The sequence below is a fragment of the Staurois parvus genome, unplaced genomic scaffold, assembly GCF_062004578.1.
Source record: "Staurois parvus isolate SC_StPar_1 unplaced genomic scaffold, SC_StPar_1.0 ptg000397l, whole genome shotgun sequence".
Taxonomy (NCBI): domain Eukaryota; kingdom Metazoa; phylum Chordata; class Amphibia; order Anura; family Ranidae; genus Staurois; species Staurois parvus.
In genome coordinates this window covers 3081845-3109686 of record NW_028318193.1, presented here as the reverse complement: position 1 = coordinate 3109686, position 27842 = coordinate 3081845, and the positions used below count along the sequence as shown (strand labels likewise).

The 27842-nt window shown below is 44.2% G+C and overlaps 2 protein-coding genes across 2 annotated transcripts in view; one reads left to right on the top strand and one right to left on the bottom strand.

Moving 5' to 3' along the window:
* The first annotated feature begins 942 nt into the window (after positions 1-942).
* The window catches only part of HDDC2 (HD domain containing 2), a 48865-nt gene continuing 21965 nt past the window's right edge, over positions 943-27842 (top strand). The window contains exons 1-3 of the mRNA XM_089686443.1: positions 943-1081; positions 8903-9024; positions 19325-19427. Coding sequence (XP_089542569.1) covers positions 1007-1081; positions 8903-9024; positions 19325-19427 — 300 coding nt within the window. The 5' untranslated portion in view covers positions 943-1006. The remainder of the gene's footprint in view (positions 1082-8902; positions 9025-19324; positions 19428-27842) is intronic.
* Positions 5065-27842, bottom strand: part of TPD52L1 (TPD52 like 1) — a 202160-nt gene continuing 179382 nt past the window's right edge. The window contains exon 8 of the mRNA XM_089686441.1: positions 5065-5374. Within this exon, the coding sequence (XP_089542567.1) occupies positions 5363-5374 (12 nt within the window). The 3' untranslated portion in view covers positions 5065-5362. The remainder of the gene's footprint in view (positions 5375-27842) is intronic.

The following is a 27842-nucleotide window of genomic DNA, read 5'->3' as shown; positions in this document are numbered from 1 at the left end:
GTGTGTAAAAATATTCTGACACTTTATGAGAGTGTTGAGCATTGCAGCCAATAATCCAATAATCCCATCATCCCAATATGCAGTTTAGTACATCCTGACAATGTCCACTGTTATCAAAAACTAAAAATTAACTGGCACACCCACATAAAATAATCAGTTGATCTATGTTTATATGCACAAAATATCTGTATGAACAATATATACATGACCACAATGTAATTATAGTATAAATACTTCCCAACAGTGGTGTCCCAAGGCAGGTGCAGGGGGTGCGGTCCGCACCAGGTGACACCAACCGCACAGGGTGACACCGGACCCACTCCACAAAAAGGTAAGGTGTAAAGCAAGCCAACGATCTGCGCAGGATGGATCCGATCCATCCTGCAGGGATTGTCGGCTTTCTTTACAACTTACCTTTTCTTGCAGCAGGTCCAGTGTCACCCCGTCGGCATGCAACCTATACAGGGTGACACCGGACCCGCTCCAAGAAAATGTAAGTTGTAAAGAAAGCCGATGATCCCCGCAGGATGCATCAGATCTGCGGATTGAGCATAATGGATGAGTCCGATCCATTATGCTCAATCTGCAGATCAGACCCATTCTGCAGGGATCGTGGGAGGGGTGTCACCAAGTGTTACCACAACGGGTGACACCAACCCTAGGGACGCCTCTGCTTCCCAATTACATCATTTAGGAAACAGATGAGAAACAAGGATATATATATATCAGCTGTTACCTGAATGATGTAATTGTGAAGTATTTATACTATAATTACGTTGTGTATATTTTGTTCATATAGATAGATAAATAGGACCCTACATCATGTCACCAGCCTACACAGGAGTGACTCCGTTCTTCTCACTAGCTCTGCCCTCAGTAACCCACAGACTTCAACAGTTCAGTCCTCCACCACGTGTGACTCCTCCCCTCAGTTCCTGGTCACATGGCACGATCACATGACGGGGACATCCAATGCCCAGGCGTGTGGCTCGTACAGTGAGGTGCAATGGCAGCAGCTGGCTGTGGGAGCAATGCAGGGAGGAATCTCTTGCAGTTTATGAAGTTCATAGGACAGCTGAAGGTAACAGACTGAGCCGTGTGTGTATAGCATGTCCTCGCTTCTGTGCTATGACAGACTTGCATGTAGTATTGTGTTCTATAATGAGCATAGGAGGACATTCAGTATGAATAGTGTGCTCGCAGGAGACATGTTCTTTTTAACATCCCACAAATCCTTCTCTAATCCTCCCCCTGGAATTATCACCCGTTTATTAAAAGCACAGCGCTGTCCCTTAACCACTTGCCTACCGGGCACTTATACCCCCTTATTTACCAGGCCAATTTCAGCTTTCAGCGCTATCGCACTTTGAATGACAATTGCGCGGTCATGCAACATTGTACCCATATGAAATGTTTATCATTTTTTTCTCACAAATAGAGCTTCCTTTTGGTGGTATTTAATCGCCACTGGGCACTTTACTGTTTGCGTTATAAACAAAAAAAATGCAAAAAATTTGAAAAAAAAAAAAGTTTCTTTGTTTCTACTATAAAATTTTTCAAACAGGTAATTTTTCTCCTTCACTGATGTGCGTTGATGAGGCAGCACTGATGGGCACTGATAGGCAGCACTAAGTAGGTGGCACTGATAGGCAGCACTAAGTAGGTGGTACTGATAGGCAGCACTAAGTAGGTGGCACTGCTAGGTGGCACTGCTGGGCACTGACTGGCACAACCGCTGGGCACTGACTGGCAGCACTGCTGGACTGCACTGGTGGGCACATGTGGGTGGCACTGGTGGGCACGTAGGTGGGCACAGGTGGGGGGTACTGGACACAGGTAGGTGGCACTTCTGGGCACAGGAGGGTGCACTGCTGGGTGGCACAGGAGGGTGCACTGCTGGGCAAAGGTGGGCAGAACTGGCGGGTGGTACTGCTGGGCAACGATCATCAGGGCACTGATCATCAGTGTCCTGATGATAGGTGCCGATCCCTGCTCTGACAACTGCCGGTTCTCGGCAGTACTTTCCTCGTGCTCTGACAGCATGAGGAAAGTGCAGCCGAGAACCGGCAATTGCATTTCCCGGTGATCAGTGTGTCATTGGACACGGCTGATCATGTGGTAAAAGGCCGCTGTGATTGGCCTTTTACCACATCATGTGATCAGCTGTGTCTATAGGACACAGTGATCATGAAGATTGCTAGGGGCGCGCAGGAGAGCGCGTTCTGGGAGGACATCATATGATGCCCTCCCAGAACTGGCCGGCCGCAGTGTAGCCGTCAGCCTACTTCACGTCTATGCAGATATCACAGCGATTCCTGCAATCAAAACGCACAGGACTGCCATTCATTTTTAATGGTACCACCACGCATCTAAAATCACAGCACCGTATTATTTCCCAGCTTCTGTGTTTTTAGAATGGTGCAGGGACCTTTTTCCTGTGGAAAACGCAGGTACATCCCCCCGTTCAAATGAATGGGCTGCTGTACCCGTGCAAACCCACATACAGGTGAAACTCGAAAAATTAGAATATCGTGCAAAAGTTCATTTATTTCAGTAATGCAACTTAAAAGGTGAAACTAATATATGAGATAGACTCATTACATGCAAAGCAAGATAGTTAAGCTGTGATTTGTCATCATTGTGATGATTATGGCTTACAGCTCATGAAAACCCCAAATCCACAATCTCAGAAAATTAGAATATTGTGAAAAGGTGCAATATTCTAGGCTCAAAGTGTCCCACTCTAATCAGCTAATTAAGCCTTTAAATGGTCTCTCAGTCTGGTTCAGTAGGAATCACAATCATGGGAAAGACTGTTGACCTGACAGTTGTGCAGAAAACCATCATTAACACCCTCCATAAGGAGGGAAAGCCTCAAAATGTGATTTCAAAAGAAGTTGGATGTTCCCAAAGTGCTGTATCAAAGCAGATTAATAGAAAGTTATGTGGAAGGGAAAAGTGTGGAAGAGAAAGGTGCACAAGCAGCAGGGATGACCGTAGCCTGGAGAGGAAATGGCTGTGGGGGGTGGAGTGGAGATCGGCTGTTAGGTGAGGGCGGGGTAGGCTTCCCTGAAGAGATGGGTTTTCAGGGTGCGCCTAAAGGTGAGGAAGGTAGGTGACAGTCTGACGGATTGGGGTAGTGAGTTCCAGAGGACAGGGGAAGACCTGGAGAAGTCCTGGAGTCGGGCATGGGAGGAGGAGACCAGGGAGCTAGAGAGTAGGAGGTCTTGTGAGGAGCGAAGAGTACGTGTTGGGTGGTATTTCAATATCGGGTCGGTGAGGTAGTTTGGGGCAGTATTATGAATAGCTTTGTACGTCAATGTTAGTAGTTTGAATTTTATGCGTTGGGCAATCGGAAGCCAGTGGAGGGAATGACAGAGGGGGGTGGCAGATACTGAGCGGTTGGTAAGGTGGATGAGTCTGGCCACTGAGTTTAGGATAGACTGAAGCGGGGATAGTCTGTGATGAGGTAAGCCGGTGAGGAGGGAGTTACAGTAGTCAAAATTCTATGAATTGTATGTGGAATTGCTACATTGTGGAATAGACATTTTATGGCACACTCTGCATTCCTAGAGCCTTAATGGCCTTATACAACATGTTGTGGCTTGACTGAGTTATTTTTTTACGATAGGGCAGAGGAAAGTGTTTTTCATGGTTCATGGAAACAGACATCCTGCCAAGACTAATTAGCTGTTTACAGCTCTGGCCAGGTCTGGACGCTGCATCTATTTGTGTTTTAGTTAACATAAGAGGCTCTTTTGAAGTTTGTTAAAACTTACAGCTACATATTACACAGTTTTCAGGGGGACAGATGGGAGGAAGGTCATTGCTCATGAAAAACAAAAATGGCTATCACATACAAGTTCCATGTCCCTATTGCGCACAATCGTTACAAGTGTGTGCCAGAGGCAGGCTGAATTTTGATGAGGGGTGCAGTGGCTGGAAAAGTAAACAATACCGACATGCTGGGTCAGGGGTGTGGAATTTAAAAAAAAAAAACTACTTGTCCAAGGGACTAAATCGGGGTCTGAATCTACTTGTCTCTCACGACAATCTACTTGTCATGATACATTTTTTTTTTTTTAACCAAAACCGTATTTATTTAAGGCTGACCATCCTTTTCACTCAGCAATCCCACGTCTGACCATCCCTACAGAGGTGTCCTGCTGAGAGTGGGGATGGTCAGAGGTGTCCTGCTGAACTTGGGGATGGTCCGAGGTGGCATGCTAAGTGTAGGGATGGTCCGAGGTGGCATGCGGAGCGTGGGGATGGTACGAAGTGGCATGCCACCTCTGATTATCCCTACATTCAGCAATCACAAAGTACAATGCTGTGTGTGGATGTGGCAGGTGCAGTAGATAAGTAGTAATAGGACAGAGTTTGATGTGTGTTGCCATTGATATGTCCTGTATGGTGGTCCGGGTCCTGAGGTCACCTGCCATGTATGTGTTCTGCAGCAGAGTGTATGCAGACGGAGGAATACAAATGGAGAGGAGAGCGAGTGCTAAGTGAAGGGTGCAGGAAGGGCAGCTTGTCGGCGTGTCCAAGAAGGAGTAGGAGAGTAAGAGAAGTTTGGGAGTGGCTGGGACTGAACAGGGCCGCTGAGGGAGCCGCCAAGCTAGTGAGAGGCCAGTGGAGAGGGGACTGTCTGAACCGGACAGCAGCATGGATGAGTGGAGAGCCTGCTAACTCTGGTGCAGCATGAAGATCTGTTTGTGCTTCACCGGTGTCTGCTTCGCAAAAAAAAAAAAAAAATATAAACCCTGCTGCTTGCCCACAGCAGGGCTAAATGTAAATAAAAACCACTTGCCCGACGCCCAGAATTACATGTCCCGGGCGTTGGACGATATGAATTGCACATCCCTGTGGGTGTATGTAAATTGTTCTGTACCTCTGAATGACCAGCCAAAGGGTGAAAAGTGAACAGTGCTTCATGTCTACAGAGCACACATAAATAATTAAAACATTTTGTAGGGTAACTTACAATGTAATTTTCATAATAAAAAAAAAATATATATTATTTTTTTTTTTTTTTTAGAATAAGAATAGACTAATAACTAAAAATAGTCTGTTAAATAAAATGTTTTATTTATTAATCTAAACATTTAATTTTTTTTTAATAAAAATTTTACAACTTGGAGAATTACAAAGAGTTTAAAACATATAATCATTTATTTACATTCAAAACCCATTGCCATATCAATTGCATTGAAATCACTTGGTGAATGATAACCAGTATATGGCCCGTTGGGGTCAGGGCATACTTCTAATTTTCCAAACAGCATAAGATGGTATTGGGATGCATTCTCTCTTTCCCAAAAAAAACCATGAATCATTCTGGAAAAGAACTGGTATTCTCCTTTTACGTAGACATCTAAAAATAAAAAAAAAATGAAATGTTCATTCTTACTGCAAAATCAAAATAGTGATTAACAGTGTTAATTTGAGTTTGTTAAAATTAAGGCTATTACTTTAGGGAATAAATTAAACTTGTTTTAGCAAGTTATGGTACTGTGTTATGCAGCCAATGGAGGAGTTTTATTTATTTTTTTTTCATTCAACCTGCAGGATTAAATGAAGGGGAAAAAAAACCTCTTCCCATCCACAATTTCGGGGAGAGATCCTGTTCTATTCCAACAGCAGGTATACTTCCCCTCCATTAGAATAAAATGATCAGCTCTGCAGACTGTAGCCTGCAGTACTGATCGTGCTTTTAAAATCCGACAGGGTGGTTTGACAGAAGTCAGTAGGGCACGTTGACTTCAGTGCAATCACAGTGCCCATACATGGATAGAAATTTGGCCAAGCCCTGCTGAACTGTCTGAATTTCAATTCAGGTGTGGCCAGCTTTATTCTCATATCTAGTTATATCCTGCCAAGATTCTCCACTCCTGAATCCAAACGATCCTTTATGGGTCATATGTTTGTGTCAGACTTAAAGTGGTTTTAAATATCTGACATGATAAAAGAAACCAAAGCACATACTTGCATAGTGTGTAGTAGCCTAAATCCAAAGTACAGAGTGTGGTTCCCCTCTGTTCTCTGCATGAGTCCATGAAAAGACTATTAAGCCTGTACTGTAGTTTGAAAAGTTCAGCAGAAACTGTCTGAAGTTCAGTATGTATGTTCAGCAGTTAAACGCTCACCCATAAATGATCCAATTTATTTTTTATGTTTAACAAGAACATTAAAAAAAACAAAATCCAAAAACACAACTGTTTATTTAACATTATTGTTGATTTTCGTGTGTGTGTGTGTTTCAAGGATTAGATGTCTAAAGCAAAGAGATAAAGTATAATTTTTATTTTAAAATACATTTATAAAATTATTTTTTAAAGGTCTTTATAAAAAAAAGTTTAAAAATTGTATTATAAAGGCCCATTAAAAAAATATATATTTTATTATACCTTCAAACAACCCACCTATAGCATAATCTGCTTAATTCCCCCTTATCTTTTTAAGCAAGCCCATCATCCAGGTCAAACTCTGCAGTTTACAGGTTGGTGAAAGCTGATTGATGGCTGTAATGTTTCTCCCCAACATCAACATTTTCCTTCAGTCATCCTCTCCTATCTTTTCTGAGAGGACAAACTGGTAAACAAATAGAAAGTGTACCAGTAAGGCAGACACTTTATGTGAATACCTGAAGAAACACCAAGACCAGGAAAGGAAGAGAAGACTATGAACAGGATCAACACATGACTGGGGATATTGATAATAAAAATAGGGTCATATAGGAGTGTTTCAGTGGTAATAGTAATTGATAAGCGATTAGTGGTTTGGTGATTAAAATGACAACAAAACATTGTGAATATTTCTAAACATATAATGGATCTTCTAATAAGAGTCATAGACCACTTATTTAAAGATTATTGTACAAAGTTTCTGATATATTTGAAAAAATGGCTTACCAGCATAAAGGCATCTTAAAGCGGAGCTCCAGTCTCTGGTGAACAAAATAAGTCAGCGGCTGCAAAAACTGCAACTGCTGACTTTTAAAAAAACAGCCACTCACCTGACCTAGAATCCAGTGGTGTCCTCCCCGCAGTCATGTTCTCCGGCCATCCTGTGTCCCTAGTGCCAGCATCTTAAGTGTGGGTACGTGGCTTGAGCTGGGTGCTCTCTGTGCATGTGTGAATGGCGCTGTGTTTTGTGAATGGTCCTGCAGTCCCCTGGGTCCTTTCGCGTGTCCCAGAAGACTGCAGAGGGAGAACTTTCTCTCTGCCTAGGCGATCACAATGGGAGTGGGTGCCTGTCAAAATCTGGCACCTCAAAGATGCCAGTCCTTAACTGGGAGTGGAGGGACAAAGCCTTAAAACGGAACTTCCCCTTTTGGGTGGAGCGCCACTTTAAATTAATGGTTAGATAGAAACTTTTCATTGTGTCTGCATTGTTGCACATGAGTGAATACAGTTAAAGGATAAGTTCACTTTAAAAATAAAATAATAAATGCACATCTTTTTGCTGGTAACAAAAAAGTGCATTAATTTTTATTTTTTTGATTTTTATGAGCCTCGAAAGCATTACACCTGCGAACAGCAGATCGCAGGTGCAGTGCATTGCTCCTGCAGACTGTCAGTGTAAGCTGTGTGCTCGTACTTTGTATGGGCAGACAGCTACACAGTGTAAGGAACCATCAAGAAGCTATCAACCGCGCTCGGGTAGTTCATTGAAAACTACAAGCTGTGAAACGCAAAGGCTGGTGGTATTTGTGGTTTCCCATTCACTAAACTCTGTGAATGAATGACACGGCCGGGTGGGCGGAGCATTTTTTCTTAAATTGTGACAGCTAGTTAGAAGATCCCCGGCTTGCTGTCACTAGAGGCAGCAGTGGGAACATGTTAAATGTTTCACCTGTTTTTAGAGTTGAGCATGTAACACGTTCCCAAAGGTTCACCCATCCTTTAGCCCGAGTTCACATATATGTGGTACGGTATATCGCATGTGATTCGCACAGGAACCGCACCTCATTCCTGTGCAAATCACATGCAATTTGTGTGCAGTGCGATTGGAGCCATACATTTTGTATGTCTCTAATAGCACAGCACCCCTTTTTTTGGTCCTCTCTAAAATTGGATCGCATGCATATTCACACCTATGCGATCCTATTCTGCACATCGCACCGCGTTTTGCAGACCGCTTTCGGGGTGTTGTTAACTTAACATACACACCTGCAGCGGTTTGCATGAACAGGGTGCAATTCTAATGCGGTGCAGAATTGGCACAGAAAACGGAAATTGCGCACAGCATCAGTGTGAACCAGGGCTGAAGGTTGTGTAGTTGGACACCTACCTGACACCTACAAAGGAGGTGGTGTTGTTGTTAAAACTGAACAATAGTCCCCTTTTAAAAATAAAATTTTTTGCTTGTATGTTTAATAAATAATCCCTTTTGTAACATTTAGACAAATTTATTGCTTTGTTTTATAGAATATACAAAAAAAGATACATATATAATTGAAGTTACAGAATTGACAAATGTACAATATTATTTTATAGTAATACAATTACAAGAATTTAAATATTTATCAAAGTTTTGCGTAAATGTTAAACCTTACATAGGGTAGTCAGCCAACCCCATTTCTGAACCATGCCAAGCAACAGATCTTCCACATGGGGGGGCGCACCTTGTACCCATGCTAATGAGGATAAGGGCCTCTTCCCACAAACCTGGCCCTGTGGAGGGAGACTTAGCAGAATCTGTGAGCCCACTTTAAGATAAGGAGGCCCACAGATATACAGCCCTCCCTCCCAACCTGAATAAGTACTGGGTACATAGTATGCCTGGTTACTCACTAATCAAACTCATCTCTGTCACAAACATGTCCCACTTATTCTTACCACATTTAATGCAAACTAAAGGACCTGTTTCTTTTTTCTTTTCTTTTTTTTTGTTTTTGCAGAGAATACCAAGGACAGGCTGGGTATACAGCCATGTTGAGAAGCCAGAAAGTGTCTCAGACCATATGTACAGGATGGCAGTTATGGCAATGTTAACAGAAGACAAAACATTAAACAGAGACAGGTATGCTTTTGTGTTATTACATATACTGTATATTTAAAGATGGCCATGGAGTAGAATGCACCCTGCTAGACCCTTTGAACTGCCATAATCTGTCTCCCTTGCATAGAGAAGTACAGATACCCAGTGATTACATCACTTGGTTTAAAGTAACACATATATAATGAAATTAATGAGGAGCTCCAGTCACCCCCCCCCCCCCAAAAAAAAAAAAAAAGTCAGTCAGTAGCGCTGAGTTTTAATAAAAGGACATTTACCTGTCCAGGGATCCAGCGTTGTCCTCACGCAGACTGGTTCTTCACTTGTCTTCAGGTCCCTGGCATATAAATGTAGAACTGTTGGCAAAACTTTTTTTTTTTTCATTTCCATTTTGGACAGAGTAATGGAGGGTTATTACTCTGGGATTATTTTCCCAAATCGTCTTCCAGGACGGCTCATGAGATATAGGCACCTCCTCCAGCACGAACAGGAGACGCATTACCAAATGCCCTTTTAAAATGAGGTCCCTCTGCTGAACTGGTCAGTTTTTTGTGTTTCCTTCAGACAGAGGAGATGCATCACTTGGAACCTGGATGAGGGAGGCCTTTATTTCTCTAGCTATCCTTTTCTTCCACCCACTACTTTACCTACCTTGCTCCACTGGGTGCAGCTACTAGGATTTACTGCAAGATGGCCCTCCAGGACCACTCCTTAGTATTGGATGGAGGTAGCTTGGTTCCCTTTCTCCTTCTGTGCCTTAGAAAGGCCATGTCTGGAAGGGACACACCACATTGACCGGGACCAGCATGGGTTCCCAGTCCGGGTTTCTGGGTGCGTGCACTGTCTCCACTATAGGTCATTTCAGTGGGGAAGCATGTGGTAGCTGCTTTGGTTTGTGGCCTGGCTGTGTTCCTGTTTGACCAGATGATGCAAGGGCATTTTGTGTTTCAAACTTCATCATACCCGGGATGTTTACTAAACTCTTTTTTTTTTTTTTTTGGACAGATTTAAGTGAGCTATGCCTAAGAATTACAGCCCTACGATATAAAATAAATTTCCATGCAAAATAATGTACCGCTTTGACATTCAAATATATTGACATCAAGGAGGTTAAATCTTCAAGGTTTATTGTCTCTAGTAAATGTGGATGTCCTTTTAGGACTATCCAGTAGGCTTGACGTTCAGGGGAAAGTGTCTGTTTTTGCACACTAGTATACTAGTTGTTACTCTGTTTGCTAGCACATTTTTAGAGCTTACAAGAAGGGGGGGAAAGAAAGGGTTTTCCAATCCACCGTAGGCTCACAGATCACATGAATTCAGCTTAATTGTTTCTATTATCTGTTACCTGATGTGTGACTGCCTTACAAGGGTTTGGCTTACCTTCCTACAAGGTACAATCTGCAGTCTGTTAACACAACTCAGCTGGCAGTAGTTTAATCTCCACCTGTCTCACAAAGCCTTCTATTGCCACTAATGCAGAGCTTGAGAGAATGAATTGTAAACTTTACAGCTCTTCATGGGGGACTTATTACCTGGTATACTATGACCTCCACTCACTTGGGATTTGCCTACATAAGTCTCAATGGTTATGTGGGGGCTCATCTTTGCCATATATATTCTCTGTGATAGAGTTCTGTCTCCGGGGACATTTATAGCCTTTGCACAAGTCTGTCTTTTGGCCCTAAGGTTTTATGTTGTACTTAGTACCTTGGGCGTGATATGTAATAGCCATTTTGTGCTACTGGTTTTGCATGTGCTGTCCTATTATGTTTGCTATGTCTATCCCATACCACAGTGTTAATCTCTGTCATGAAATTCTGTCTATACGTCGGGATAGTCCTACTTTTGCAGAGGTTTAGTCATTTAAATAATGTCTTTACGGTTTTGTAACATTTGTTTGGCAGAGTTGTTCAGCCAATTTGTGTGTTTTAACACTAGGACCTAAAGAGTGTGTGTGGTTCTTTTTGGTGCTCTTTTGGTGTTATCCATCCTAGACCACAGCTTTTAAACTTCTACATGACTTTCTTGTAGTGCATGTGTAATCTGTTTGGAACATATAGAGAATGTCCTGGAATTGCTCTGCAGGTCTCTTATACCACAGTGGTTCCCTCTTCATAGCTTCCTTTGCACATGGGTAGAAATTTTGGTTTCTCCAATGTGTTAGGGAATTTTATGGAATGTCTTGGCTTTGCATTGCTTCACTTAGTGTGGAGTGTTGCAGCAAATTTACATTTATAATCCCAAGTCCATTTTGCATGTTATGTGCTGTACTTCTGCATTTTGGGTGGTGTCTACACTGTATCCCAATGTTATACCTCTTCCATGGCTTCATGTGTAGATGGTGTGAAAGCTTATATTGCTGCCTTTATGTTGTGTCTGTCATTGTGCTAAAACAAATTGGTATGAGATATAACCATATTTTACACATGTCGCAGGTTGTCTAGTTACCTGGTAACCCGTGTGCATGCCTGGGACATGTTGCAATTCTGTATTTTTGTGTCATTACAGACATTATTTCATGTTTGTGTCCTGGGCTCGGTTCGCACTGCCACAGCTTGAGATTCGGCTTGTGAGGCCCCAGGTTGTATGGCATGTGGGGTCCTGTGCTGGTCGGTGGGAGCTGCCTTATTTAGCTCTACTGTATTCGCTCTGATTTTGGAGGGGGTTCCTGTACTACTTCGGGGCTACTTCTTTCCGACTTGTGTCCATAGACTTTGATGGAAGTCACCTCCAAGTGAGATCCTCATATTGATGTGATTTGGATCTGACATTACAGGAAGATTACCCAGGCAGGGGTCACATGGCATGAAAGTCACATCAGGTCCGGGAAGTCTCCTGGCAAAGTCACACAACTTTCAGGTCGCAGTAGCGTGAACTGAGCCTAACTGCTAGCTCAGGGGTGGGCAACTGTGGCCCTCCAGCTGTTGGTGAACTACAAGTCCCATCATGCCTCTGCCTTTGGCAGTCATGCTTGTAACTGTCAGTTTTGCAATGCCTCATGGGACTTGTAGTTCTACAACAGCTGGAGGGCCACAGTTGCCCACCCCTGTGATAGCTGATTATGTTTCTACTATTTATGGATGTCAGTTACTTTGATGACGTTATGCTAATCTCAAGGGTACAGTATTAAAGGACTTTGGGTTTTTAGTGACCCTCCATAATCTAGTAAGTTCTTGCTAATCATCTCATGGGCTGTCCTGAAAGACGATTTGGGAAAACTGGAGTTAAACTTACCGGTAACACTATTTCCAGGAGTCTTCCAGGACAGCCGAATTCCCAACCTTGTGTTATGTTGTTTTTTTTTCTGTGGGTATATGTTTTATTCAGGTTTTGTCCTTCGGTTCTTGTTTAAAACTGGCCAGTTCAGCAGAGGGACCTCTTTTTTAAAGGGCATTTGATAATGCGTTTCCTGTTCCTGTTGGAGGAGGTTCCTATATCTCATGGGCTGTTACCGGTAAGTCTAACTCCGATTTTGCTCCATCTATGTCCCATTTCAGAGATCTCTCTACTCTTCCTGTCCCATAGCAAAACAGGAATTGAGAGGGAATCCCTTGGGGACCCCCAGGTCACCAGAACGAGTGCCCCTATTGAAAGACTTCCCCTCTATTCTTTCTGGGGACAACCCCAAATTTTTTTTTTTTTTTTTACTTTCAATGATAATGATAAACAGGACAAATAGAGAGGGCGAATCTCCCTGGGGGCACATACAAAAATAACTGACAGGTGTTCTAATCCCTCTTCACTCTGTCAAAACTAAAATAAATGTTGCCTTTAGTTATACTTTAATTAAGGGAAACCGGCTGTGAAAGTATCGGAGTTAAACTGGAATCATAAAGCTTGCGTAAAGTAGTAATCTCCCCAACTGCATGTAATAGAAACATAGGAAGACATACACTGTATCGCCAAAAGTATTGGGACACATCTCCAAATCATTGGATTCAGGTGTTACATTCACCTCCATGGCCACAGGTGTATAAAATCAAGCACCTAGGCATGCAGACTGCTTCTATAAACATTAATGGGTCGCTTTCAGGAGCTCAGTGAATTCAAGCGTGGTAGCATGATAGGTTGTCACCTGTGCAATAAGTCCATCCCTAAAATTTCCATGCTACTAAATATTCCACAGTCAACTGTTAGTGGTATTATAATAAAGTGGAAACAACTGGGAACAACAGCAACTCAGCCACAAAGTTGTAGGCCACACAAAATAACAGAGCGGAGACAGCAAATGCTGAAGCACAGAAGTTGCCAACTGTCTGCGGAGTCAATAGCTAAAGACCTCCAAACTTCGTGTGGCCTTCAGATTAGCACAACTACAGTGTATAAAGAGCTTCATGGAATGAGTTTCCATGGCCGAGCAGCTGCATCCAAGCCTTACATCACCAAGTGCAATGAATCGCGCTTCTCTGTCTGGCAATCCAATAGACGTGTCTGGGTTTGGTGGTTGCCAGGAGAACTGTACTTGCCTGACTGCATTGTGCCAAGTGTAAAATTTGTTGGAGGGGGGACTTTGGTGTGAGGTTGTTTTTCAGGGCTTGAGCTTGGGCTTTTAGTTCCAGTGAAGGGAGCCCGTAAAGCATCAGCATATCAAGACATTTTGTACAATTTCATGCTCCCAACTTTGTGGGAACAGTTTAGGGATGGCCTCTTCCTGTTCTAACATGACTGCACAACAGTGCACAAAGCAAGGTCCATAGAGACATGGATGAGTGAGTCTGGGGTGGAGGAACTTGACTGGCCTGCACAGTCCTGACCTCAGCCTAATAGAACACCTTTGGGATGAATTAGAGCGGAGACTGCGAGCCAGGCCTTCTCATTTGACATCAGTGCCTGATCTCACAAATGCGCTTCTGGAAGAATGGTCAAACATTCCCATAGACACACTCCTAAACCTTGTGGACAGCCTTCCCAGAAGAGTTGAAGCTGTTATATCTGCAAAGGGTCGACCAACTCAATATTGAACCCTACAGACTAAGACTGGGATGCTGTTAAAGTTTATGTGCGCGTAAAGGCAGGTGTCCCAATATAGTGTAATTGATGTCTAGCCTTGCCGGCTACCATGACTCCCTTCATAGATTTAATGGACAAATGTGCATAAGCCGTATGGATACAGGAAATGTTATTCCCAGAATTACCAGGTGAAAGAGAACCTGAAAAAAGAAAATGAATGCAGCCACCTTATCTAAGCATTGGTAGGCTGCAACATATAACATTTTTGTTTTGAGGTTTAGATAAGCTTTAAAACCAACCTCTAGGTAGACATAAAATACACAAAATTAATACAGCTCTGAAATCATTAATACATAATTAAACTTGTTTTAAATGCAAGCAGTGAATTTGACCTGGTATCAGCCTCTGGCACTCCCTGCACAGCAAAGTGTGTGAGGAAGAGGCAGCACAAGATGCCAGTCAGATGATATGCTGACAAGAAGCATGTTAGGAAGAGAATGCAAAGAGATGAGTTCATCACTTTGCTGTTTCTTATTTCACTGTCCTGTCAAAAGCTAGGGCTACTCCAGGATGGCCTGGGCTCAAAGGAAGTGGGTTGAATGATGTTGGTCATCAGACTGAGGACATCTAGTGGGAAAATACTTTGGGGAAAATCTATGGTTTAAAGCTAAGCACTTCAGCAAAAGCTGTTTTTTTTTTATTTTAACTTTTAATGAGCTATTCATTTTTATATTATTTTTGGCTGGAGCTCTGCTTTAACCACTTCTCGTCCAGCCAGTGTATAAAAACTGTCAGACAGGAGCAGCGCTGATGTGGGTGGACATACCCATATGTCCCTCTGCTTCATAGGCTCATGTGCGGCTCCTAGAGTGTGCACCTGCAAGCCCAGTGATCAGTGTGTTGTCCTGGACGCAGCCGATCACATGATATAGTATAGAACCAATGAAATTTGCCCTGCACCATGTGATCTCTGTTTCCAATCACTGCTTCACACAGATGTAAACAAAAGCTGCATGTACCAGTTTCCAGCTCTATCCCTGCTCACACAGTGTTTACACAGCACACACAGCTCACAGTGTTCCTGATCACTGACAGTCGTGTACTGTGCATACTTTGCAGCCAGCCACCTGTCTCCTAAAAAAGGTTAAAGTGAGCGCTCATAAAAGAAATAGCAGCTAGAACACTAGAGGAAGTCACAATAACCTCATGTACTAATAAATAAATGAAGTGCAGCGCTAAGATAAATAATTATATGGCTAAAAGTTTGTTTAAAAGTTTGTGCAATCAGTAAAACTCATACATAGCACCAATAAAATTTACACAGCTGTAGATATCTCATAAAAGCTTGTGACAGGAAAATGGGAGAAATGTATAAGTATCAAACAGCAGGTAGATGGTGAGGCATCCCTCAGGAGAAAAGGTCATCAAGCTTGGGTGAAGTGGTAGATCAGCTGGACTCAGAGGACTCCTTTAACCACTTGCCTACCAGGCACTTATACCCCCTTCCTTACCAGGCCAATTTTCAGCTTTCAGCGCTGCCACACTTTGATTGACAATTGCGCGGTCATGCAACATTGTACCCATATGAAATTTTGATCATTTTTTTCTCACAAATAGAGCTTTCTTTTGGTGGTATTTAATTGCCACTGGGCGCTTTACTTTTTGCGCTATAAATAAAAAAAAATTGCAAAAAATTTGAAAAAAAAAAAGTTTATTTGTTTCTTTTATAAAATTTTTCAAACAGGTATTTTTTTCTCCTTCACTGATGTGCGTTGATGAGGCGGCACTGATGGGCACTGATAGGCAGCACTAAAGGGCACTGATAGGCAGTACTAATGAGGTGGCACGGATAGGCGGCACTGATAGACAGCACTAATTAGGGGTCACGGATAGGCGGCACTGATATGCAGCACTGATAGGTGACACTGATTATGGGTACTGATAGACGGCACTGACTGGCATCACTGCTGGGCACTGACTGGCGGCACTGACTGGCACAACCCCTGGGCACTGACTGGTGGCACTGACTGGCAGCACTGCTGGGCTGCACTGGTGGGCAGCACTGGTGGGTGGGCACAGGTGGGTGGCACTGGTGGGCACAGGTGGGTGGGCACAGGTGGGTGGCACTGCTGGGCACATGTAGGTGGCACTTCTGGGCACAGGTAGGTGGCACTGCAGAGTGGCACAGGTGGGTGCACTGCTGGGCACAGGTGGGTGCACTGCTGGGCACGGGTGGGCGGAGCTAGTGGGCACACTGCTGGGCGGAACTTGCGGGTGTCACTGCTGGGCACCGATCATCAGGGCACTGATCATCAGTGCCCTGATGATCGGTGCCGATCCCCGCTCTGACAACTGCCGGTTCTCGGCAGTACTTTCCTCACGATCTGACAGCGTGAGGAAAGTGCAGCCGAGAACCGGCACTTGCATTTCCCTGTGATCAGCGTGTCATTGGACACCGCTGATCACGTGGTAAAAGGCCGCTGTGATTGGCCTTTTACCACATTACGTGATCAGCTGTGTCCGTAGGACACAGCGATCACGGAGATCGCCGGGTGCGCGCCCCCGATGCCCCCGACGTCCACCCAGAACTGGCCGGCCGCGGTGAAGCCGTCATTCGGCTATGCGCGGTCGGCAAGAGGTTAAGGATGTGTGGGTGAACAACCTGCAGGAGACAGAGAAAGGAGCCCTGTATCCAGGTTGTTCACCCACACATCCCTTAAGGAGTTCTTCTGAGTCCAGCTGATCTACCACTTCACCCAAGCTTGATGACCTTTTCTCCTGAGGGATGCCTCACCATCTACCTGCTGTTTGATACTTATATGCGCATTTCCTATGCGCGGTCGGTGAGTGCGCATTTCTCCCATTTTCCTGTCACGAGCCACCTGTCTCCTGTCCCAGTCTCACTAATGCTGCCTGGAACAGTGTCTCTGATTGCAGTGACCATTTGTACTCTAGCACCAGTGTTCAAAGCCACACCACGTCTTAATCACCACTATAACAGTGTGTCATGAGCACATCTATAACAGAGTGTCCTGATTACCACCATAAGGATGTGTTGTGATCACCACCACACCAACGTGCTGATCACTGACTTTCTAACATCCTGATCACCACCACACCAACGTCCTGATCACCACCATAGCAGTGTATCCTGATCCATGCCATACCAGCATTGTAATCACCCCCACACTAGACCCAGAAAAGCAAGTGTTCCTTATTGTAGTGATGCCAGAATGATGTACACCAGCCCTAGTATCCTGATCACTGCCACAGCAGTACAGTTTTACCAGAATCTGAATTCCATGTTCAAAAAAATGTACCAGTGTGGAGGCATTGCAGATTCTGAGCATGACAGGTGAGAGTAGTACAGTGATTCTGAATATGTGTCCGTGGACGGCAGCGGTTCAGTAACCCATACTGAGGAGAAGATGGTCCCAACAAGAAAAATGAGGCAAGCAGCAGGCAACCACCAGCAGCACAATACCTCCCTGTGACATGGTAGCACCAGCAGTGCAGTTCACCCAAGTAAAAGGCCTCCAAAAAAATGTGATAGGCAATCAGGAAATTAGATGTATAATTTATGCCCCTAGAACGCCTGAAAGTGTTATTTGGATTTTGGGCCCCTCTGTGGTATCTCCATACTCAGGAGCAGTAGCAAAAAGTGTTTTGAGGTGTAATTCTAAGTATGCATATGCTCTGTGTGAGAAACAACTTAAAATGAAAACTTTGTGAAAAAAAAATTATGTACATTTATTGTTTTCCAAAGAATTTTGGCAAAAATGTAAAAAAACTCACCATGCCTCTAACTAGCTGTAATTCCTAAACCCTTCCTCCAATTTGGATGTACATACCCTCAAATTAAACCTGAGAGTGTGCACTTTCAGCCCATATCCATGATATAACTGTGTGTCCAAATATATACGTGATTTTTCATTTCCGGGTAGGGGGGGGCGCGCTCTCTACCTGTGCTGCCATTTGCGGCCGTGGCTGTCAGTCACCAGGTTCCGGCTGGTGATTACTCGCCGGCGCCTGGTGATTGCTGAGGACCTCCAATGGGGGAGAGAATTGTTAGTAAACCAAACAGTTCTCCTCACTCTCAGCTTGTGCACACTGCTTTGCATGGTTGTGCACAGCACAGCCATGCAAAGCAGTGTGCTTATAGCGAAACACACAGACACAGCCCCAAGTAAAACAGCACACAGTTAACCCAATGATCGCCCCATATGTTATCCCCTTCCTGCCCAGTGCCATTAGTACAGTGTCAGTGCTTCTTATCAGCACTGATCACTGTATTGGTGTCACTGGAGATGTCAGTGACCCCAAGTCAGTTCCCCCCAGTGTCAGAATGCCTGCTGCAGTCCCGCTATAAGTCGCTGATCGCCGTCATTAGTAGTAATATATATATATATATATATCCCAGTATATATACCGCCATTTGTAAACACTATAACTTTCACGTAAACCAATTAATTTACACGTATTGAGATTTTTTTTTTTTAGCAAAGACGTACCAGAATACATTTTGGCCTAAATTTATGAAATTTAGTTTTTTGGTTTTTTTTTTAATAGCCCAACAAAATAAACTCGCAGGCGATCAAATACCACCGAAAAAAAACGTAATTTGTGGGAAAAAAGGACGTAAATTTTATTTGGGTGCAGCGTTACATGACAGCGCAATTGTCAGTTAAAGTAACGCAGCTCTGTAACGCAAAAATGGCCTGGTCAGGAAGGGAGGTAAATCCTCTGGAGGGCACGTGGTTAAAAGAGTGGTGTTAAAACGGGAGGATCTAATAGTGTAAAGGAACATTTAAAGTGACTTTATAGAGGTGGAAGAAATTATGATGGACTTTTGTTTTCAGCATTGATTACATTTATTTATATTTTGATTAATGTTGTAATTAATTTAATCACATTAACTTTTAGGAGGATTTATAAGTTATATATTTATGATTGCACGGTGTTTGTTTTTAATTAGAGGTTTCAAGGTACACTGTATGGCCAAAAGATTGTGAACACCCCTTGAAAAGATTGAGTTCAGGTCCTTCAGCTGCATCCATTGTTAACAGGAGCATAAATTTAAGTACATTATGCAATCTCCACTGACAAACATTGCCAGTAGAATGAGCTGCACACCTTTTTAAATAGGAATGGAGATTGCAAGCCAAGTTTTCGCATCCAGCATTAGTACCTGACTTCACAAATGTTCTTTTGGCTGAATGGGTACCGATTATTTGATGCACGCTCCAAAATCCTGTTGCATGCCAAGAGAGAGCCAACTCCACATTAATTGTTTTGGAATGGGATGTTTGTTTAGCTCGTATAGGTCGAACGTTCAGTTGTCTGAACTTCATGCTTTTGTATTTGTTTTGTTTAGGTGTGTACGACTTGCTCTTGTACATGACATGGCTGAAAGCATTGTGGGTGACATAGCTCCTGCTGACAATGTTTCCAAAGAAGAGAAACACAGAAAAGAAAAGGTGAGTGTATTCCTCACTATACATTGAAACTGGAGCAGATATTGTTAAAATATGAATACATCTATTAAAATTAAAGTAAATCATGTTGAAAAGTTAGATGTCTGTAATATGATTTTTGAAGCACATTGAGGAGAAGATTTACTAAGACGGCTGCACACAGAATCTGGTGCAGCTGGGCATAGTAATCAACCAGCTTCCTGGTTTTAGGCTAGGTTCACATATGTGTGAGTGGTGCCGCTGCAGATCCGCACAAAAATCCGTGCAGCCCCACCACCCACACAGAGGAATGCGGACCCGCGGGCGGGTGCCATTAATTATAATGGCACGCCGCCCACACTGGAAAGTGCAACCATACTGGGAACCGAGGTTCCCATGCGGGCTGCGTTTTCAGAAATGCAGGGACTTCTTCCCTCTGTATCCCGAGGCATGGGAGTCCATTCAAATGAATGGGCTCTCGTGCCCCTGCAAAATGCAGACCGCAGGAACGTGGATATGTGGACCAGGGGTAATTAAAACTTAATTGAATAAGCTGCAGTTAGAAGCTGATTAGTTACTATGCACAGCTGCACCAGGTTCTGTGTGCACCCATTTTAGTAAATCTCCCCACAACTGTCTATTGTCTGGGAGTTGTACAAGTTTGGAACATTTGTCACATGCAGGCCCACATTTGTGTTAAACCTTAACGTATAGACAGGAGCACCAGAGTAAAATTGAATAAAAGAATCCAAGATCATTGTAATTTTTGATAAAGTCAGTACGTTGTGGGGGCAACACCACTCCACTTCATCAGGGCTCAACACAGGATAAAAATTGGACTCGAGAAATCAGTGACCTCACAGATTCATATTAAAATCAGTATTGAACTCTCCCCATGGAGGAAGAAACTGTTACAGCAGTTGCTGAACAGCAATTGTAATAAAGCTGGACTCTAGGCAAATATATATATACTGTATATACCAAAATATCTAATGCAGTTGTGTATTTCTTTAAAAGTAATTAAAGCTGAATTCCAGGTAGTTATGAAAAATGCAAATGAATGCAGCTCATTCACCTTATATGTATTCAAGTTCCAGCAACCTAACTTACACATGTAATGTAGATACCTGGATTTTTCTTGGTATTGGCCACTTGCAGTCCCTGTACAGTCATGGAGGGAGAAACCGCATAGGGGGGCAGTCAGTTGTGCTGAAGCTGAAGGGTGCTTTAAAAGACTCAAGAATGCTGTTCATATATTTCCAAATGCTTTGCAAAAGCTTATTGATAACAAACATGCTGTAGACAGCAGAACATAGAGAGGGAGTGGGTAATTCTAATCAGGATCTACTGCATGCACATTTACTGACAGCAAGCATGCTGATAAGTAATCAACTCTTCTCTCTTCTCTTTTCATTCTTTGTGTAGACTGCAGATGAACGGCGATGCCACTGTATTTAACTCTAAGAGAGAAAGTAGTATCACTTTCTTGGCTATGGTGTCTGGCAGAGGTGCTTAAAGTGACACTAAACCTTATTATCCAAAAATAGTTCATACGCATCCACTAAATAGTCCTGTCATTTATTTTTACTGAAATTTTTGCTTAGTATGTTTTTCTTGTAACATCTTTTTCTGATCTTCCAATTCTCGTCTTTTCCTTCTCACTTCCATTTGTATGCAATGAGCAGTGCACGTTAGCTGCAGTCATGTGCACTTCCCTATGCACATTAGAAATACCATAGTTCACAGTCCATCTTGGCAGCGAGCAAGGCAGGGTGGTTATGTTCATACAGTGGCACTATGCAGAACAAAGATGGCCACCCTACAGGAAGTTGGATCACAAGAGCAAAAAAGGGAATTTAGAGATTTTTAGGTGGCTGAGAGCAGTACAAGGTTTTGAGTTAAGAATAAATACTTGGATATAATTTTTTTCTTTACCAGGTCACTTGAAGAAATTGTAGCAATTTGCAAGCATGAAAGTGAAAAATAAGTTGTTTTCATTGTAGCTAGATATATCCCATGCTGCTGATGTCTTTTTGAAGATGTCCGCAATTCAGCATCTGCCAAAATCTGCCGTCACAGCAAAAGCATAGTTAAAATAAACATATTGTAAAATTCAGTGTCTGGTTAAAGTGGTTCTAAAGGCTTAAGGGTTTTTTTTTAACCCTTCGTGCATTGTCTGTTTTAAGGTAAAAAGCCACCTGTGTCACAGGATCCCCCCACGCTTCCATTATTCTTACCTGAGCCTAATCTCCATTCAGTGCTGTGCCTAAGAGCAGCAGGTCTCTCTGCCCTCTTCTTCTTCAAAGGGCAGATTGAAAGCAGCAGGAGTCATTTGCTCCTGTCTCTGTTAATCAAATCCAGTGATGGAGCTGGGCTGTGCTGTCTGTGATTATAGATGCAAACAGTGCGGCTTGGGATCAAGCCAGCAAGATTGCCCCCATAGGAAGTGTCTTCCTATGAAGGCACTCGCAGAAGAGGTGGAGAAAAGAGCGCCGGCGGGCGACCACAGAAAAGGAGGATCGGGGCTGCCCTGTGCAATATCATTGCATGGAGCAGATACTGTAAGTATAATGTTTTGGGGTTTTTTTTTTAAAAAAAGCTTACAATCACTTTTGACTGTTCACCCAAACACCAGCACGTAGGAAGGAGAAGAGCAAGTCACATATATGACCCAGGGATGTTCAAATCATATCGCCCAACGCCCAGGACATGCAATTCCGGGGAACGGGGCAGGTGGTTTTCTCTGACATTTATCCCTGCTGCGGGCAAGCAGATGATCAGCCTCGGGGAGCCATGCACCTTACTACAGGGGGAAACAAGCGGCTTTAGTACTGAATATGAATGAACATTTGCAGCTGATGTGTTTAAGAAAGTGAGTGTGATGGTAATGGCTGCATTTCCCTTCCCCTCTTCTGCCTCCCCATGTCTGTGCTGGTCAGTGTGATTACTCGGCGCTCTCTGCCAGGCTGCTATGGGGAGTCGGTGTGTGCTACCTGCAAAGCCTTGCAAGAGCCACCTGTCCTCCTTCCCTGCCCCCTCCTACTGATCAGTGTGCTTCTGAAGTTGCTTGCCTTTCTAATAAGAAATCAGAAAACAAACAAATCATCCTCCAACAAGTTATTGTGGTGTATCTGAGTGGAAAGTAAATACTTTTATGCTCTGGAGATGAGAAGGGACAATTTAGAGAAAAACAAATATAATGCTTTAAAAAATTTCAGAGATCAGCCTTCCCCTTCCCTGGAGAGGCAGACAGCTTCACACACCAGACCTAGCCCACTACACTTAACCCCTTCACTGCTACACCGCTTCACACACCAGACCTAGCCCACTACACTTAACCCCTTCACTGCTACACCGCTTCACACACCAGACCTAGCCCACTACACTTAACCCCTTCACTGCTACACCGCTTCACACACCAGACCTAGCCCACTACACTTAACCCCTTCACTGCTACACCGCTTCACACACCAGACCTAGCCCACTACACTTAACCCCTTCACTGCTACACCGCTTCACACACCAGACCTAGCCCACTACACTTAACCCCTTCACTGCTACACAGCTTCACACACCAGACCTAGCCCACTACACTTAACCCCTTCACTGCTACACCGCTTCACACACCAGACCTAGCTCACTACACTTAACCCCTTCACTGCTACACCGCTTCACATACCAGACCTAGCCTACTACACTTAACCCCTTCACTGCTACACCGCTTCACACACCAGACCTAGCCCACTACACTTAACCCCTTCACTGCTACACCGCTTCACACACCAGACCTAGCCCACTACACTTAACCCCTTCACTGCTACACCGCTTCACACACCAGACCTAGCTCACTACACTTAACCCCTTCACTGCTACACCGCTTCACACACCAGACCTAGCCCACTACACTTAACCCCTTCATTGCTACACCGCTTCACACACCAGACCTAGCCCACTACACTTAACCCCTTCACTGCTACACACACCAGCCCTAGCCCACTACACTTAACCCCTTCCCTGCTACACCGCTTCACACACCAGACCTAGCCCACTACACTTAACCCCTTCCCTGCTACACACACCAGACCTAGCCCACTACACTTAACCCCTTCACTGCTACACCGCTTTACACACCAGACCTAGCCCACTACACTTAACCCCTTCATTGCTACACCGCTTCACACACCAGACCTAGCCCACTACACTTAACCCCTTCATTGCTACACTGCTACACACACCAGACCTAGCCCACTACACTTAACCCCTTCACTGCTACACACACCAGACCTAGCCCACTAAACTTAACCCCTTCACTGCTACACACACCAGACCTAGCCCACTACACCTAACCCCTTCACTGCTACACAGCTTCACACACCAGACCTAGCCCACTACACTTAACCCCTTCACTGCTACACAGCTTCACACACCAGACCTAGCCTACTACACTTAACCCCTTCACTGCTGCACAGCTTCACACACCAGATCTAGCCCACTACACTTAACCCCTTCACTGCTGCACAGCTTCACACACCAGACCTAGCCCACTACACTTAACCCCTTCCCTGCTATACAGCTTCACACACCAGACCTAGCTCACTACACTTAACCCCTTCACTGCTACACAGCTTCACACACCAGACCTAGCCCACTACACTTAAACCCTTCACAGCTTCACACACCAGACCTAGCCCACTACACTTAAACCCTTCACAGCTTCACACACCAGACCTAGCCCACTACACTTAACCCTTTCCCTGCTACACAGCTTCACACACCAGACCTAGCTCACTACACTTAACCCCTTCACTGCTACACAACTTCACACACCAGACCTAGCCAGCCCACTACACTTAACCCCTTCACTACTACATAGCTTTACGCACCAGACCTAGCCCACTACACTTAACCCCTTCACTGCTACACAGTATCACACACCAGACCTAGCCCACTACACTTAACCCCTTCACTCCTACACAGTATCACACACCAGACCTAGCCCACTACACTTAACCCCCTCCCTGCTACACAGCATGCACAGCTTCACATAACGTGAAGATCTGCACCGGAATCAGGAAAAACAAGCCAAGCTGTCGCTCAACTCCTTACATGTTGGACTACAACACAGCACTTTACTGGTCTGCATTCAGAAGCTTGGGCATCGTCATTATTAACAGTGCCGATCCCCAGGAATACACGGAGGGGGGGGGGAAGGTGTTCGGGATTTCACAGCAGCTCTAGCACCCCATGCCTGTGTTGTAGTCTGGCCTGTAAGAAGTTAAGTGCCTTTAGGTACCTCAGCTTTAGCTCGGTGCTTGGCTTGTTTTCCCTGATTTCAGCACATGTGCAATTGCTGCAGGGGGGTACAGATCCTCATGCTACACTGGAGCTTGATTTGGCTGCTCAGCAGTACTGAGCACCTAAGTGTTTTCTGTGCAAGAGTAACCTGAAGGAATACTTTTTTTTTTTTTTCTCCACTGGGGTTGGCTCCTCATTTACTCACTGAGCACATGGGCTTCTGCTGAGCATTAGGATAGCTCAACACTCCCCTTTCCTGATGAGCACCCAATTGGTGCTTGTCACACTGCAAAGCCTCTCCCCTCCCTGCTAGTCCCCGTGTGCGGTGATGGAGACAGGCATTGAGGTGCAAATTTTTTTTTATTTATATCCGAACAAGTAAATTGTCATGAGGGACCAGTAGATTGGGACCCTTATTTAGTCCCCGGATAAGTATTTTTTAAAAATAATTTCCACACCCTTGACCAACTATAGGAATTGGTTGAGGCAGGGGATAGGGCTACTCTAGCTGACACTCCCCCTTTGCCAGTCACACTTCGTGAACAGGGATTGTGGCTATTATGCTGTGTCTGAGATCAGTGTTAGTGATGCCCACTAATTGGGCATTCATCGGGGAGGAGCAGAGAAGCTGGAAATTAAGGAATCAAAAAGAGATTTACTTCAATATTTATTTCAATACTGTTTCATTGGATAAGCGAATACAGGCATTTAGACATGCAAGTATGGATCTGTATCTATGTTTTTAATGTCTACAGGAGTTAATTTTTTAAGTCTCAACACTGGAAACACTTTTTTAGTCATTTATTGTGTACCGAGAATACTATCTCTGCAGTCACTGACCTTACATTTTCCAAAATACAATATTTTCCCCTATAACGGGTCTTTAACGTTTTAAGGGGCCGTGCACGGTGCTTACAAGAAGGTGTCCATTCCGATATAGGGAGCACGTGTAAAGGTATTCTGGGCTCTGATTTATGTCACACTGTGGACATCGTTATCTGGGGAGGTACAGTAGTAAGTGTAGATGTGAGACGGCTTGTTCAGCTGAGCCAAAGCAATTTTAATGAGCATCACAGTTGTTAGTGTTGGCGTTTTGGATTGGCTGGATGTCCGTAAAGACAATTGCATCCAGCGAATGCTTCCTGTTAATCTGGAAGATGGACACTCTAGGTGTTGATAGACATAGTTTATGTATTTTTTATATTTTGTTGTTTTCAGATAAAGGCCTCCATTTGCTTTTTATGAAACATAATTTCCAAAATTTTTGCCCATTTATAACACTTCCCTGAGCGATTTCTCTGCTCCTTTTTTCTTATGTTTCCACGAAAGTTGAAGCATATTTAAACCCGAGAACAAAATCTTTTGCAGTTTACCAATCTTTAGATTTGGTGGCTGCCATCGTTTTATTTTCATTAGGCTGACCTAGTTTTTATGTTCACCTGGTGATCATGTTCACTTCCTATCCTAGGGTGACAACACTCAATGTACTGTATCTGTTGTAGTGTTTGGAGGCTGTTTAGCTCAGGCTAGTGCTCACCAGCAAGTATAATCCATGTCTGAAATTGTTGTTTAAGGGTTTCTTGGCCCACTTTTATTACAGAAAAAAAAAAGTCCATACAATGTATGTTTGCCACATCAACGCAAAATGACAAATCCAGCCTCCTGACTTACACTTGCAACAAAATAGTTATTCAGCCTCCTGGCTTATGTACAGCGGTTCTACACAGGCCTTCCACTATAGACCCTCATCTGTCCCCCATAGACCACTTCCTTGCCAACACTGTCCACACAGCTGGCAGCCCCTTGCTGCTCTGGTCCTCAGGCTCTGGAAACTGTCCTTTCCAGTGCACACGTGCACCCCTCTGGATTCTCCATTGCACACACTCCTCAGGAGGGTAGAGCCCAGAACCCTGGTCGTCTCTGTACAAGAAAGCTCAGAACCCACCTGCATAATCAGTGTCCTGACTATTTCTAACATCTGGTCCCAAGATTGCAAATTTCTTCCCTCCCAGATCACTTTGAAATCTCCAGGCTCCAGGTCCCAAAATGGACCTCTATGAAACAATGAAGAAACTGAAAAGCCAGTTTCCCCTGCATTACAAAAACATCCTGGAGCTCCAAAACCTGCCTTGTTGAGAGTCCTGGGTAGCATAATATCCTTTTAACAACATGACAGATCACACTGTCACACTATGGAGAGCAGCATTGTCCCCCCAGGACGGGAAGTGTGGCAGGGCTACAGAACACCTCCATCTATATAACGATAGGTTCACATTCTTTCTATGCTATTTCTCTAAAAGTGATTCATGTTAACGTATGCATGCATGTATGTATGTCAAAAGCCATGGTATGACCGTTTCAGGCATTCCTGCCCCTATTATTATTATTATTACATCGAGTTTATATAGTGCCAAAGGGTTTGCTCAGCGCTGTACAATAGGGGGGACAATACATGGCACAGTACAACAAAAAACAGACAGCGTACGAGGGGTAAGAGGGCCCTACTCTTTCAAGCTTACAATCTAGGAGGGAGGGGGTAGTGGAACAATAGGAAGTGGCTGAGGGGGATGAAGTGGTGGGAGGAATGAGGGAGGATGGCCGTTAGGTGAGGGTGGGGTAGGCTTCCCTGAAGAGATGGGTTTTGAGGGAGCGCCTGAATGTGGGGAGGGAAGGCGACAGTCGGATGGATTGGGGCAGTGAGTTCCAGAGGATAGGGGAGGACCTGGAGAAGTCCTGCAGTCGTGCATGGGAGGAGGAGACCGGGGAGCAGGATAGAAGGAGGTCCTGTGAGGAGCGAAGGGTACGGCTAGGGTGGTACTTGGGGATCAGGTTGGTGAGGTAGTCAGGGGCAGTGTTATGAACGGCTTTGTAGGTCAGGATTAGAAGTTCAAATTTGATGCGTTGGGCAATCGAGAGCCAGTGGAGGGAGAGGCAGAGGGGGGTGGCAGAGGTGGAGCGGGTGGTGAGGTGGATGAGTCTGGCCGCTGAGTTCAGGATGGTCTGCAGCGGGGAGAGCCTGCACTTGGGTAGCCCTATCTCAAGTTCGGTGCACATTTGAACTTGCGAAAGGGCAGGGATGCCCAAAACTCAAGAGGCGGCTCTTTAAATAGGCGGTCGCCTAATGCGTCACCCTCACAGGGGCAT